The sequence below is a fragment of the Bactrocera neohumeralis genome, chromosome 5 (assembly GCF_024586455.1).
Source record: "Bactrocera neohumeralis isolate Rockhampton chromosome 5, APGP_CSIRO_Bneo_wtdbg2-racon-allhic-juicebox.fasta_v2, whole genome shotgun sequence".
Classification (NCBI taxonomy): domain Eukaryota; kingdom Metazoa; phylum Arthropoda; class Insecta; order Diptera; family Tephritidae; genus Bactrocera; species Bactrocera neohumeralis.
Genome location: NC_065922.1, coordinates 77,835,967 through 77,850,865, shown reverse-complemented (window position 1 = coordinate 77,850,865; position 14,899 = coordinate 77,835,967). Strand labels below are relative to the sequence as shown.

At 43.2% G+C, this 14,899-nt stretch overlaps 1 protein-coding gene across 5 annotated transcripts in view; it reads right to left on the bottom strand.

The window, feature by feature from the left end:
• Window positions 1–14,899, bottom strand: part of LOC126759016 (protein PALS1) — a 154,249-nt gene that overhangs the window by 133,221 nt on the left and 6,129 nt on the right. For all 5 annotated transcript variants that reach the window (XM_050473533.1, XM_050473534.1, XM_050473535.1 and 2 more), the window contains exons 3-4: window positions 4,294–4,476; window positions 4,149–4,206 (exon numbers count right to left, since the gene is read on the bottom strand). In XM_050473533.1, the coding sequence (XP_050329490.1) occupies window positions 4,149–4,206; window positions 4,294–4,476 (241 nt within the window). The remainder of the gene's footprint in view (window positions 1–4,148; window positions 4,207–4,293; window positions 4,477–14,899) is intronic.

Below are 14,899 nucleotides of genomic sequence, written 5' to 3'. Positions count from 1 at the left end.
CAGCTGTGTGTAAGTGTGTGTGTGTAAGAAATGGTGGTAGCCAACAAACGATCAATTTGCCAAACGTTTTAGGCCAACACGCGCGCTCTCTCACCTCACTACGCGCTGCCAAAAGCTGGCTGGTCGCGCTTGCTTCTTCTTCTTCTTTTACCTCTGCTGCTGCTGCTTACTTCTAGCTTAACTTTTGCTGCAGCTGCCACTGTTTGGTTGTGTTTTCCTTATTTTTTGTTTATCTTCTGCTCTTTACATATACATATGTACCTATATATTCTTGTTCAAAAAATTGAAATCACCGACGACGTAAACTCCACGCGACCGCGTTCCCGAGCCGTTCAACAGTTACTGAGCTGCTCTGGCTGTCAACTGATTCGCCGCTGAGCGGCGCTCGCATTTAGCGGCCAGCCAGCATATAAGTGTGCTCTTACGGCCAACAAAGCGACTCAACGCAACCAGACGCGGCCAGCTCAACGACCAAAAGCAGTCGACGTAGTCTGTCAATCTGGCTGACGCTTTCGGCTTTGCCCGCACTCTTTCGCCAGCTTATGCTTTGCGCTTAATCTTTAGCGCGCTCCACGCCTCATCCGCACCGACGTCGTTGTGCTCGTTGTATGGTACACACCGCCATACGTACCCAAAAGTACGAGCATGAGTAGATAAGTGATTGCCGTTTTTTGTTGATTTTGTGTACAAAATGAGTAGGCTGTAAATGAGCCAATCACACAAGCACACAAAACCTCAACCAGCTAGACGCCCCACCAACCTGCCAAGTAGGTATTGCATCCGTCGAGTCAAACACTCGGCAATCAGTAAGGCATTGAAACGGTTTTTTGCTTCTCTCTTTCTTTTCATTTTCATCAATTCAACGCGGTTAATTATCATTTCGCTTTTGTTTCACGTTCTGGCCAAATGTAGCGTGTGCTTTTATCATCATTCTTCGTTTGTGCCTTATTGTTATTCTATTTTCTCTCTGCTACGCTTTGTGCTCGACGAACGAGTTACGAAGTGGAGCGTTGTGCTCCCCGTTAACTCTGTGTAGCGCCCACTGATCGCAGCTCAGTTAACTGCTTTTATGTAGCTCTCATGCGCGCTCCGCGCTCTCTCGCTAGCTATTGGTTAATGGTTTTGTAGGCTGACGCGCGAACTCTAGAAGATCAAATTGTTACCATTTATTCCATTTGTTACCAGATCTAATATTACAAAAATCGTTAAATTCCCAAAGCAATAATTAAGTTGTCATTTCTAACTCTCGATTTAACTCTCTTTTACACATCAAAATGTCAAACTTGAAAGAAGCTTCTCTTTTCTATTTTGAGCCAGTAATTTTAGCCACAAATCAAGTCTCTCAGCAAGGCCAGCAGTAAATCTCTTTCGTTACTGTTACTTTGAGAGTATTTGCTGCCGAAAAATACGCTGTTTTAACAGACCATCGCTGCGTTAGCTGACTTAAAGGCATGCCGAGCCAAGTCAACGCCCTGTTAGCTGATGTTAGATAATTTTGGTTGAATTAATGGACTTGAGTTCAATTTTTCATTGACGCTTTTAAAAATGGTAAGCAAATGTGTTGAAGACAAAAAAATACATATATTGTCTAGTCGCAAAAGTCTTTTCGTATTTTGTCAATAGATGTCGCAATTTTTGTCAATAGATGATGCAGTCGTATATCAACAGGGCCACCAATCAAATGGTATCATACTATATAGTGTTGGAAAGGTGAGATTTTAAGCTTCATTTAACCAAAACAAATTAAATTCGGGTAATTTCTTTTATACTCAATTAGAGGACCCGTCCACGTTTCACTGTAGCTGATACATAGATAGTACTACTAATACCATCTATATGATTTCTATTATTTAGATTATAACTATTAGTTAAGGAGATATAGCACTTGGTTCTAAGCTACCTCCCAACCAATCGGTTCAGCCATTATTGAGTTATAAATGGTGTAACTAACAAAACTTTCTTTTATATGTATAGATTTCGACATTCTTCTTTCATAAATTAATTAAAAAGAATATTTTCTTGAGTAAAAAAACAATCGGTTTGAGTTTTCTCGGTTGGAACGTCTAATATCCAGCACATTTCTTTTATATTTCATTCCTACAGGCCATTCACCTACGCGGTAATACACTCATTACTCACTCAACAACGCACACAACAGCGGTCATACCGTTATCATGCAAATGAACAGCACTTATCAGCAAAGTAGACTAAAAACTTATTTCATCGAAAAAATGTTGACATAATTTAGTAGCTTCATCTACCCAGATAATGATGGCGATAGAAGTGCACTCTCGAAAACACGGTGCCATTTAAAGCAGAAGGGTAGGTAGGTAGGTGAGTGCCTGTCTGACGACGCGCCTCAGATTTAAGAAGGCTTATTGTGAAACCACTGGGAATCTTAGAGCCGTCCTTCTTAAATGTCTCCATGGGACTGAGTAAATACAACCCTGTATATTGTACTGAAAATATGAACAGCCTAAAAAGAGGAAGGAGACACCCTTTCCCCCGCAAAATTGAAGCTCATCCTTGAATAAATAATATCTAGAAAATGCAAAAACGCCACCAAACAGAAAGCATTCCCTTGCCGTCGTTCAAAACTATTTACTCCGCCGCAAAACTCATCTATATAATAAAGTAATTCAAGCGTTGAGAATTCATACTCACATGCCCCGTGCCGCCGTGCCGACGTTTGTCCCACAGGTGTACATATGTATGAATTGAAAAATGTACTGCACTAATGCCCTGCGCCCAGTGACTGTGCGGTCAGTTTGAGTCATTGAGTAAGCAAAAAGACCAGGAGCACAACAGGGCAACCGAGCGGCAGCACAGCAACAAGCGGAAACGGAAGTGCGCACTAAACGATGATCTCGGCAAGCCGCGGCCGGTGAGGCTTTATTGGCGTGCAACAAGCACATGAATTGCGGCACGGGGAGCATAAATATTAAACGCGCATTCATTTGCGAAACTTGCCTAAGCCGCTAAGGCCGCAAAACACACACACACATTCAACTAGTTATTGAAAGTTATATGCGTTGCTAAACGCTGACTAAAGCGCGCTGTGCGAATTGCGCTTTTGCCATGGATTATGCAGGCTTTCCATTTGCCGCTCTTGTGGTTGCGCTGGAGATGCTGCACCAGCGCGCACGGTGGCAGTGGCAGCGCGACGCGTATGATTGCCAATTGATGGCGTCGCTAATTGCTGGCATTTTGTCTTTGCACACGCGTTCACAGCCAGGTGAATCGCGCTTTGTGTTTGTATTTATGTGTGCGCGTGCAGTTGGAAGGCTCCACACGGCGTATGAGTGTTTAATGAAACGGATAAGCGTAGCAGGAAGATGTGCGCGCAGGGAAATCGAAGCAGCATGCGATTCAAAACCTGTGTAGACCGAAGAACACTGGCTCAAGTGGATGCAGTTGCTTTCCGCATAAAAGGGCGCGTTTGATTGCTGATTGTGGTCATTAGTGAATGTGGCACGGCGGATTTGATGAATTGTGGCAGGCCTGACTGATTTAACGGTAAATTAGAGCTTTAGTGCGTATGGCAAACAAGTGAATGTTCTAACTTTGTGGTGGGAAAGAGCTCCTACAAGCTAGTAATGATGAATGCTTTGAGAGATTCAGCAAAGATTGACATCTCTCGCAATGGCATTGCGCCAAACTTACAGAAAATTTTAGAAAATCAATAACTGTGGACTTCACTAGTTACAGTCAGGATATAAGCTGTAAGCTCTTAAACAATGATCTCAGCTTTGCTATCTAAGTACATTATGACAGCATGTTGTGGTAATATTTCAGCTGACTAGGGAGAGAGTTACAAAGGAGATAAATACAGCCAAAGAGTGGAGAATCGATTTTCAGATAAATAACCATCATCCCTTTCTCTCCATAGTACAACTGTATATTCCTAGTTTTTCGTTATTTGGATCAGCACCAACAGCTGTAGGAGTTCCTAGGGTTCAACGAAGCTAATATTTTGGGTTTTAGAGCATATGAAGGAAGGAAATTTGAGCTTCCTAAAGCTGCTCTTTCAAGGCAGTGAGGTAAAAAAGAAAATTTGAAGACCTTAGATCTTAGATCTATATAAATATATTCAAATGTCAATTGACCCACAAAAAACAAATAACACATTTTTTATAGCTAGCACTTACCCAATCTGGTATCATTCTTCTTACGCACACGCAGGCAGATGGTGCAGGATTTTATGCACTGAAAGGAGAGAGCGGAAAATGTAATATAAGAAATTCGTACTACAATATTTTGGAAAATTAATCTTATCATTTCGGGATTACTAACCTCATAAATGTGGCGTATAATTTCCGCATATGAGATATTCTCCAAGGTCAGACCGTTGACCTCGAGTATCTCATCGCCCACTTCCAGATTATCGCGATCGGGCGGTGAGCCGTACAACTTGATTTTGCCTTCAACATTTTTCACTAATATAATAACGTAGCCCGATAACTCAACAACCTGTTGCTGCAAAGAAAAAAAGAGAGAGCAGCGAAAAAGTGAAATTAATGCAAAGTTTGCTATTTACTTAAATTTAATATTAATTTCCGTTATGTGATTAATCATAGATGTAAATGTATCAGGCACACACACAACCATACACAAATAGACATATAAGCATTTGCTTGCAAATTCAGGGGAACACTTGGCGTATACGTAACCAAATCAATGTCTTGCAGAGACACCGACGAAGTTACGTCCCAATGCGCGCACACATGGCTCACGAAACACGTAGACATGAGTGTGTACGTGTGTGTGCAAGAGCTGTGGCAGCCTTTTAGGCGTTCGCAATTAAACCATGAACTACTTAATGGCCATATGTGTGTGTGTGTGAGTGCGGGTCTACAATTAACCAACTATGTGTTCACGCGTGTGTGTGTAGAGATGTGTGTCTGTCTAGTAGCACATAACTTAACCGAAAATTAATCTTATTTACATTACATAACCACAATTAGACGCCCAAGCGCCGACACGCACGCTTACACACAGTTGCAAGTATGTACTCCCCGCAGGAAGGAAGGAAGTAAGGGTCGGCTTTGGCTGTCAACACACACGAATTTATGGTAAAAATCAACAGCCACGTTAATTACAACAAATTACTGTCATATCCTTTGTCATTATCCTATTTGCTTTCAGCACTTCGAAAAGCCTTAAATAGAAATGCCAAGAAAATGAAAGCAAATGCCAAAAAACAACAACAAAATGTCGGAGCAAATTATTGCGAGGCAGAAGAAAATGTGAAAACTGGAAATAAAAACATAAAATTGCAGTTGGTCAACACCGGCGGCGGTCGAGCACCCTTGAGGCTGTCATTTTCTGCCTCACCACCGCAAGCAAACATTTCAGCGAGTGTGGGTGTGTGATAATGTTTGCTGCTAACATCGTAGTTGCTGGCATTAGAAAGCAACACTAATTGCCTCCATGGAAGAACAAGGCAATAGCAACAACAACAATAACAGCAGCAGCCGCAACAACAGCGGTAGCAGCCGCGCCGTGGCATACAGTTGGGCAATTAGCCATACCTGACTGCGTTTAAGCGCCACAACTACCCAGGCGCTGGCGGACTGGATGCTGGACACTGTGCTGTGGAGCGCTGTGGTAATAAATGATGGCACCTGCTCGGCCGCAAAAGTGAAATCAACGGCAGGAAAATTCGTAGGGCGCTAGCTAATTCAACGACAACAAAAGCAACTGCACTAAGTGGAACTGTAAACGAAAGTGGCGAAGATGTGGGGAACATAAATGACTAATAAAGGCAGTGAAGAGCGTGCGGCACATAGCTGCTCATAAACTGTGACGGCAAGCTTTAACATGTGGCAGCTGTAAGTCCTCGCTGCTAAGCATAAGTAAAGAACAACTTCCGCAAAGTTTAGAAGAACCACATTTTGGACTTTTTACCTTATATGCTTATATGTTTATTATTCCAAAGTCCACGCAAAACTAATATGGCTGTGTAAACTGACGTTGAGCAATACCAAAAGCTCCGTCAGGATCGGGAAGACCTCTCCGAGCCGTTCGATATCAAACGAGGTTTCAGACAAGGCGACACCATTTCGTACGACTTCTTCAATCTGCTCTTGGAGAACATAATTCGAGCTGCAGAACTAATAGGGACAACTGCTGGCGAACGTCAATGACATCGACATCATTGGCCTCAACACCCGCGCCGTTAGTTCTGCTTTCTCCAGAATGGATAAAGAAGCGAAGCAAATGGGTCCGGTAGTAAACGAGGGCAAGACGAAATATCTCCTGGCATCAAGCAAACAGTCGTCGCACTCGCGACTATTCTCCAACGTCATAACTTCGAAGTCGTAGATAATTTCGTCTATCTTGCCAACAGGTGCAACTTCGGACTAAGTAGGCTTTGGAGAAGTAAAGCCCTCGCTCGACGAACAAAAACCAAACTTTATAAGTCACTCATTATTCCCGTCTGCACCTAATAGCAGGGTGCAGAGCCATGGACGATGACAACATCTGATGAGTCGACGATACGAGTTTTCGAGAGAAAGGTTCTGCGAAAGATTTATGGTCCTTTGCGCGTTGGCCCCGGGGAATATCGCATTCGATGAAACAATGAGCTGTATGATGTATACGACGACATTGACATAGTTCAGCGAATAAGAGACAGCGGCTACGCTGGCTAGGTCATGTCGTACGTATGGACGAAAACACTCTAGCTCTGAAAGTTTTTGACGCAGTACCAGCCGGGGGAAGCAGAGGAAGAGGAAGACCTCCACTCCGTTCGAAAGACTAGGTGGAGAAGGACCTCGCTTCGCTTGGAGTCTCCAATTGGCACCACATAGCGAAAAGAAGAAACGGCTGGTGCGCTTTTGTTAACTCGGCTATATCCGCGTTAGCGGTGTCTACGCTAGTAAAGGGGACTTTTTTGATCGGCTTTCTTAATAAATATTAGTCCGTATTTTTTAAGTTTCTTCATAATCTTAAAAAACCAATGCATTTTCGATGCTCGCAATCTTGATACCAAACCCACCCGTTTTATACAAGCAATAGGAAAGCAACCACGAAGTCAAAACGTCTGCCACAGTTAGTGAAACCAACGAACTTTGGTAAAGCTGTCATAAGATAAAGAACTCATTTCTTAAAAAGCCAAATGTTTACGACCATCTGATTTCAGAAGAAAGGAATACCGCTAGGGTCATATCCAATCAAGTCATATCATATCAATGAAACCGAAACTTAAAGTAGTTCATTATCGACTCGACCCTTTGACTCTACACCGTGTTCGCACCGTTCTAATGTTGGTCATCGTCCGTTATGCCTTTCAATGCTGAGAACTTTGCTCGCATCTTTGCAAACATTTTCCTGGCGAAAAAAAGATTTCATCACTATTGTGAAGCATTTGGAACCAAATGTTAATTCAACAGAGATAAAAGTTCTCAAAAAGCCATTAGAGCAACAATAAAACTTTATAATTGCGCCAAAATGAGGCAAACGAAGCGTCCAAACAAAATCGAGGCAAGCAAAGTGGTGCTGCCAGCGGAAATAACAATGGCTGCGGAAGTGGAAGTAAATGCCAGAAACAGACGCCATAGTGGCAAAGTATGACCGAACTACGGAGGTGAAAGGTCAGCGCAAGCGAAAAATAAAGCGGAGGCGTTTGAGGCGACCATTTACAGCAAAAGCTTGAGGACGCAGAACCGATAAAAGTAGATAAGCCCGATAACGAGACGATAACGTTGGGCATCAAAGACAATAAATTGTACGAAACTCAACATTAACGGCAGTTCACAGTGCCAAAAACAAAAATAAAGTAGACACAAAGTGTAAGACAAGTGCTTATAAGAATTGCTAATTTAAAAATGTAACAAAAGCGCGACCTGCAACTCAACAGCGGAGCAAAGAAAGGGGCGCACACCAAACGAGAAAAGAAAGAAGGTGCACAAAACGGCCTAAAAGCTTTGCCAAGTGCCAGGAAAGTAGATGCTCGACAACAAAAGCAAATCTCTTCAACAACAACAAGCGGCACGGCGCAACAATTGCCACAGCAACAAGCAAACGAACAAAGCAAACTCACGACGATCGACTAAGCGACAAGCGATGCAGTGTGAGGGCAAGGTCCACAGGTGCCGAGCAGACGAAATGCTGAGGTGATGGGCTGTTTGGGGCCGCCCATCATAGTTCAAGCCGTGCAAGGGGCACTGGGCATGAACGAAGTCGGCTTGAGCGGAGGTCGCCTGTTCTGGGTGGCACAAACAACGTCGCATAATAGAGCACAACTATTTCGCCAGCAGCACTGACTTATTTTGGCGTCGCTGCTGCTACTAAATGCCATACCAGCCAGCCAGCCTGTTGGCAGCGCGCCAGTAATGTCGACAAGCTAACAATCGACCGTTCAACACGGCACTGACGGCGAGTGGGCGCACAACAACAACGAACACTATTCAGTAAGCACCAGACAACAGGCACAGGAAGCACCCACCAGCATGTAGAAGTGGCAACAACAGCATGCGCTGCCACAAAGTGCAATCAAAAGCCTACTATCTGCCAGCGCCTCTTCCTTCCTCTTTGCACTAAGTGCTCATGCAACCTCATGCCACACAGAGCGTTTATGGAAGTGCACCCCGCCCACTCTTTCTCCATTTCTACAGTTAAAAATCATAAAATCATCGCTGTTGTCGTCGGCATGCTGCATCGCTTGTCGCACGGTAGGTGTCGCTGTTGATTGCTGGCCCCCTTGCATGGCTGACACTCTAATGCGCACAATACACGTGCTTTGTTGTTGGCATTGGCAGTGCAATTGCACTTGTTGTACTTTACACTATTGTTACATGCCATTTGCGCTGTTGCCACTGCGCGTTCTTGTTGTTGTTGCAGCAGGTCTATATCATCGCATTGTGCACATTGAAGCGTCCTTGATGCCCATTGTTTTCTAGGTTGTCGCGCCGTTTTGTTTGATTTTACATTGGTGTTAGTGTTGTTGTCGCTTTGTTGCTTTTGGTCGTTGTTTGAGCCTTGTTCCCGTGCAAGTGCGGACGTGTGTGTTTGTGTTTAGCCTCACTTGAATGCCACCATGTCGCTTTGGAGCGACTCTATCGCTGTTGTCGCGCCACGCCCACTTTATTGGTGTCGACAACGCAAACAACACGCACGTCCATTCAGCCTGCTGACATTCAAGTTGACTTGCTGACACATTTTTGTTGTTGATTTGCGTTCTCACTGGCTTCCATGGCACAAGGACCTTTGCCATATTCTTTGTTGGTTTTGTTGTAAATTCGTCCGAAAAAAGCTCGCAAAAATATGAGCAAATAAATTCCAGTCCTTTCGTTTTCATTTTTGTTTTTGTTGTTGCTGCTTTTAAACTATCGTTGGCATTACGAGCAGTTGTGTTGTGTTGTTGGCGCTGCGGTTTGACTGCTCTGTGGTTTGTGTGGTTTTCAAGTAAATAAATTTCGTAGATTGTGAAAATTATATGAGAAAGTTGGGCGAAGGTGGAGAACACCGTATAGTTGTTAACAGGTGTTCTGATTGGTGTATGTTGCGGCAGAGAAACACGAAAATTTAAGTACTGCATGAATTCCTCAAGTTTTTTAACTTCAATTGTACTTAATAAAGCCCTTACTCTCTCTTTCACTCTCTCTATTATTATTCCATTTTTTCGGACTTTCATGAATGACTGAAAACCAACAGCACCTTTAAAAAAATATAGGTTACGAGCTAAGTTAACAGAACCATCACGATGTGAAGGACCATGCATTGGTTACCACTTGGTTATCCATTAAGAAACTGGAATGGCGTTGTCTAACCTTCTCAGTAAATCATGTATAAAGTTTCGGGAGAGGCATTGATAAGGGCATTATCTCATATCATACTGCTCGCTAGAGCTTTTGATACATATATCACTTTGGAAAGCATAAGAGACATCGTCTCCGCAAAGCGTATGACACGAAGTCAACGGATCTGATATCTCAAAACTTATAACGAATCACAATAAATAATTATCAGTAAAAATTAAAATGAACTTGTTCCAAGGGAGAAATATCACACATATTTGTCTGAGACAAAAAGCCTACACAAACACCGCTTTATAGGCATCAAATGTGAAGTAACGGAACATAAGACAAACTCACTCGATTTGCAGAGCAAGAAAACAACGGAACAAGAAGAAAAAGAAATCAAACCGCAGCAGAAAGCAAAGCCGAAGTCAAAGCAGACGCGTTAAATTGTGGCAATTCATAAAAAATATAACAACAAAATAACAATTATCTTGATGGATGGCACAGGCAGAGGCACAGCAAGGCAAGCAGGCAATACCGCGCTCTTCGAAAACAAGCCAGGAAGCAAAGAAACAGGAAACAAAACCCCATGCGAGCACACTCAAGAGCTTCCGCATGCCTCGATATGTACATACTTGTATATATACATATGTATGTGTGTGTTTATAGCAGTCACAAGTGCGCGCACGCGAGCCAAAACTGTCAACTACAATATATGTTCGAGCCACACGCGCGCTGCAGTGAAGAACAGAAGACGAAAAAAAACATAAAAAAGGCTACTGCTTTTTGAGCAGGCGACATATTTACAGGGGAATGCGTGGCATAGCCAACATCAACAACAACCGCAATCGAAGCAAAGTCTCACAAGCTAGCCAACTTTAATGGCAGTAAATAAATATTCCGATTGACGGTTGGGCGCGTCCCGCATGCTGTGCTATTTAACCTACTCAACTGCCACTCCACACACCCAAGCATGGCCACAAAAGTGTGCGCTGAGCACAAGCATGAATGGCCACAGACACACCCTCATTTTGGCATTGTGCGTTGGAGACTAACTCCACCGCCCCCGCCAAGCATCCGCACAGCATCTACAGCTGCCAACTCACATTACAAGTAATTGTCAACTCTGTCTTTTGACTGACTGAATTGCTTGAATTACACATCGCAGCCGCTTACCAAGGCGACCGTTCGCAGCACTCGGCCCCTCTACCGTTAGCACACAGCACACCTAATACCACAATTCATTTTATTATTAAAATGTGTTTGTGAAATCCTTTGTCGTCTTTTATTCCGTTGGCATTGGCTTAAGCTCTACTAAACTAGACGACCAACTTGTATGCTCGGAATACCTCGGCAGCCGTCAATGCAAGTCTCGCTATCTTTCGTAAACGTCACAGTCTGCGGCTGGCTGTGGCGTTGTAAGCTTGTGCGACGCTGCTTTCGACGCATTTTTCTTCGTTTGGCTGTATCTAACGGTTTCGAAAACTGCAGCGCCTACTCGAAAGGTCCCTTATGAAAAATTACAGCAATTATTTAGAAATTATGCATTGTTGAGCTTATTTTCACACACGCAAAGTGTCAATAAATGCGCAGAGTAAAAGTGGCAATGGGAGTTAAGAACGTGAAGGCTCCACAACAATGCAGAGCTCCAACGGCAGTTAACTCTACGTATACTTTCAGAAGCTGACTGTTTGCTTTGTTAAAGTTCAAGACCTTCATGTGGCCGCTGAGTGTCTATGTTTGAATTGATCTAAGCAAGGCTGTCCAGCAAGCGCTATCTGATAACTTTTTTAAAACATTAACAATAACAGCCGAATGGACTTTAAGTGAGTCGCTTTATTCACAGCCGCTTAGCTGAAGCTGAAATATTGACCATGAGTTAGTTGGCTTTTCCGCTACGTTTACCACCCGCCGCAAGAAACCAACCAAGCACTACAAGAGATAAGGAGCAAAAAGTCTCCACAAGAATAGCCGAGCATGTGCGAGAGTACACGCCTAAGAGTCGACAACGAACAGTTGACCCAGTGCCACGCTGCGTGAGAGCACAGTTGATAAGCGTGAGGAAGACCAAAGTGCGCGTACCACTAAGGGGCGTTATTGCTATAGCTGTCAAATGGCCAGCATCAGCTGTCAAAAGTTAGGCGCTGATAGCAGCGGCAGCGGCACGAAAAACAATACCATGCGACAGTAGGAAGCGCTTAAATAAGGAGAGTGTTAGGCAAGTGAGTAATAGCGAGAGAATCGGGCGTACAAATGAGAAGTCTTTGCATAGCCAAAGCCAGTTTTTGTAGAGTTTCACAGTTTTTCTATATTCTACTATACCACCCACCACATATTAGAGGCCCGCTGCTTACTTTTGCTTTCACTTTTGTACCCTTCCACCCGCAGGATCCCTGCAAGCCGGCTGCGTGACATGCGCACTCGCTAGATTCAAGGATGCGAACAAATGTGCCGCACTCGTACGTGCCACACACACACACACATTCGGAAACTAACAAAAGCCAACAAAGAAGATGCTGAAAGGAACTGCAAAATGTTATGTATGGCAAAAGCAGCTACAGCGGACTGCGCCGCGTCAAAGATTCGTGTTCTAGGTTACGCCACAGCCACGGCAGCAAGAAGCAGCGTAGTGGAGAAGCCTTCGCAGCAAAGCAGTACCAACGTCGGCGTTGGTGGTACGAAATTAGGTCGTATCTGTTAAGCGCTGCTGCGTCGGCAGAACGATGCGTGTCCTTACGTTATTCGCCGCCGAAATAAATATTGAATGGCGGAAAGTCTTTGCGGAGAATTGAAAAGTTTTTACCGAAATAGTGGGCAGCCATGTGCGAAGAAGTTAGAGTGTTCAAGTGGACAGATGAAAGAATAACATCGTGGTACTACCAAAAAGTGGGAAGAACCCATGGTATAGAAAGCACTATGTATTCATTTCTAATGAAAAAATTTTCTGCACGAGAAACCATCATAACACGTCATTTGTTGAAATACCGCCAAGCTTTTATCCAAAATTGCTTTTACATAAAAATAGGTTTATCCAAAAAACTCTCTGAATCTCGCTGGCAGTGTTTCTAAGCCGTTTTGATATAACGAAAAGCTGAGAAGTATATTAGTGTCGTCTATTCAAGTATCAGTCTACTGTCTCATCCACAGGAATTGTGGTTAAATTTTTGTTCTTTTTTCACTTTTCTCTCGTTTGGAGGACTTATAGGTCTTTATGAGCATTCTAAGCTTTAAATTAGTATTCAAGTTTTCCATAGATTATTGATAAGTTTTCGGTTCGTTCAGAACACTATTTACAAATAGTCAACAAAGCAGTACTAACTCCCAAATACTACTACAAAAGCCCACCAAAATATGCCTGTGTCTTACAATTGCTTGCCCTCACACATGATCTAACTATCATCACATCAAACTGCCACAGTGTGCACTCACCCGAGCATCTCCCTAGATTATTCATTTCACCTTTCAATTTTCACTCAATTACCATTGTTAATTCATACAGTTATGCTAGTCAGTAATCCCTAATCTCTCAATTACACCGACTATTGCACTGTTGCAACAATCACCCCGGCTCGGCACAATCAACGACCCCCCCTCCTCGACCATTTTGACAGGTCACACAAAGAGTCAAACATTTATTGGCCATTTGAGTGCAAAATTCAAAACTTCTATGACCGTTAGCCTGATCAACCGGCACACCGGCCGTTGCACGACAATTGAATGCAACCGATTATGGCTGACGAGCGAAAGCACATGCAAACACAGATAGGTCTACAAGAGTACAATACACAAGTGAACAATCAAATTCATGTGTTGGCCCATAAATGAATCCATTATTATTGCCAGCCAGTGGGGCGGTGGACTCGACTGCAGACCACAAACTCACATCTAGACCAGTACTCGTACAATGGACAGTACAACAAAACTGTGAATGACCCCGACCGAGTGGCCGTTTCAACAACAACACATCACATGCACATCGACGGCAATCGAAAATGTTGTGTCTTTGGAATTGGCAAGCGGGCGCAAGTCGTTGGCACAATCGTGTGGTGGCAGTTAGTTGCTCTGCGCCCAAAAGCAGACTAATAACTATTGTGTGGGTGCAGGCAAGCGCGCTAATAAATATAATAGCACCAATACATGCGTAGAGATGCGTGCGTATTTGTGAATGTATAACGCCTACGCCGCTGGGAGAACTGTCTACAATTTTCAATTGTATTTTTGGGTCCTGAAGTATGAAAGTGAGCCGTTGTATCGAAGGGCCTGTGAATGGCTGGCATACAAGCAAGCACAAAAGGTCTAAAAGAAAGCAAAAATTGTGTGATCCTTTGCTTTTAGCACACACATTCTTCACTTTCATTATCCGAACGTTTGGCTGTGGCTTTTGACGATAAGCTTAAATAATAAAATGAAATCGTATGCGACTCTTTGGAGCTTTTACTATTTACTAGAGTGGATACCGCCTGCCACAACGTCTGTATGGATAATGTTAGATACTTGATTAAGCCAAGAGGGAATGTAGATAATGAATACAGTTACGTTAAGAGTCCAACTTGGAACATTTTCTCTTTGAACCTCATTCCCAGAGTGATTTGCAGAATACATCGCATTATTCGAAAAGTAAACACCGTGTTCTCCGTCTAACAATTATGTCACAAGGCCTGGTATGAAAATAATTCCAGATCTTCGAGTACTTTTCAGAAGCATCTCTTCCACTCAAGCAAGCAGCAAGCAAAACATATACATCAAAGATCTCAACGGTTTTTTTTATGGAGTTTGTCTGCTCACTGCCTTAGTTTTGCTCCTACTACATTTTCCATGTATCCGCAATAACACCCTAACGACTACCGCTGCTTTTAGTCACTTTCTCTTAGTTGAGCCTTATTCACACAACCCTTGCAGCAGGGCGCATAAAAAATCACAACCGTTTTGCTCTAATATTTTTTATGTTCATGTTATTGCTTGCTAGTTTTATGAGCTCGACTAAGTACTCACGCAGTTTGTACATACAAATTATATGTGATTTGCAGTTTCTACTCATATTTCCCACATTCAATACAAATGCCTGCTTGTGTGCCTTGTAGCGTCACTTGAGTCCTCGCCAACATTTGGCTTTCCGTCCGTAGCTGCGTCAGCTCTTTCTATAATCATTCAACAGT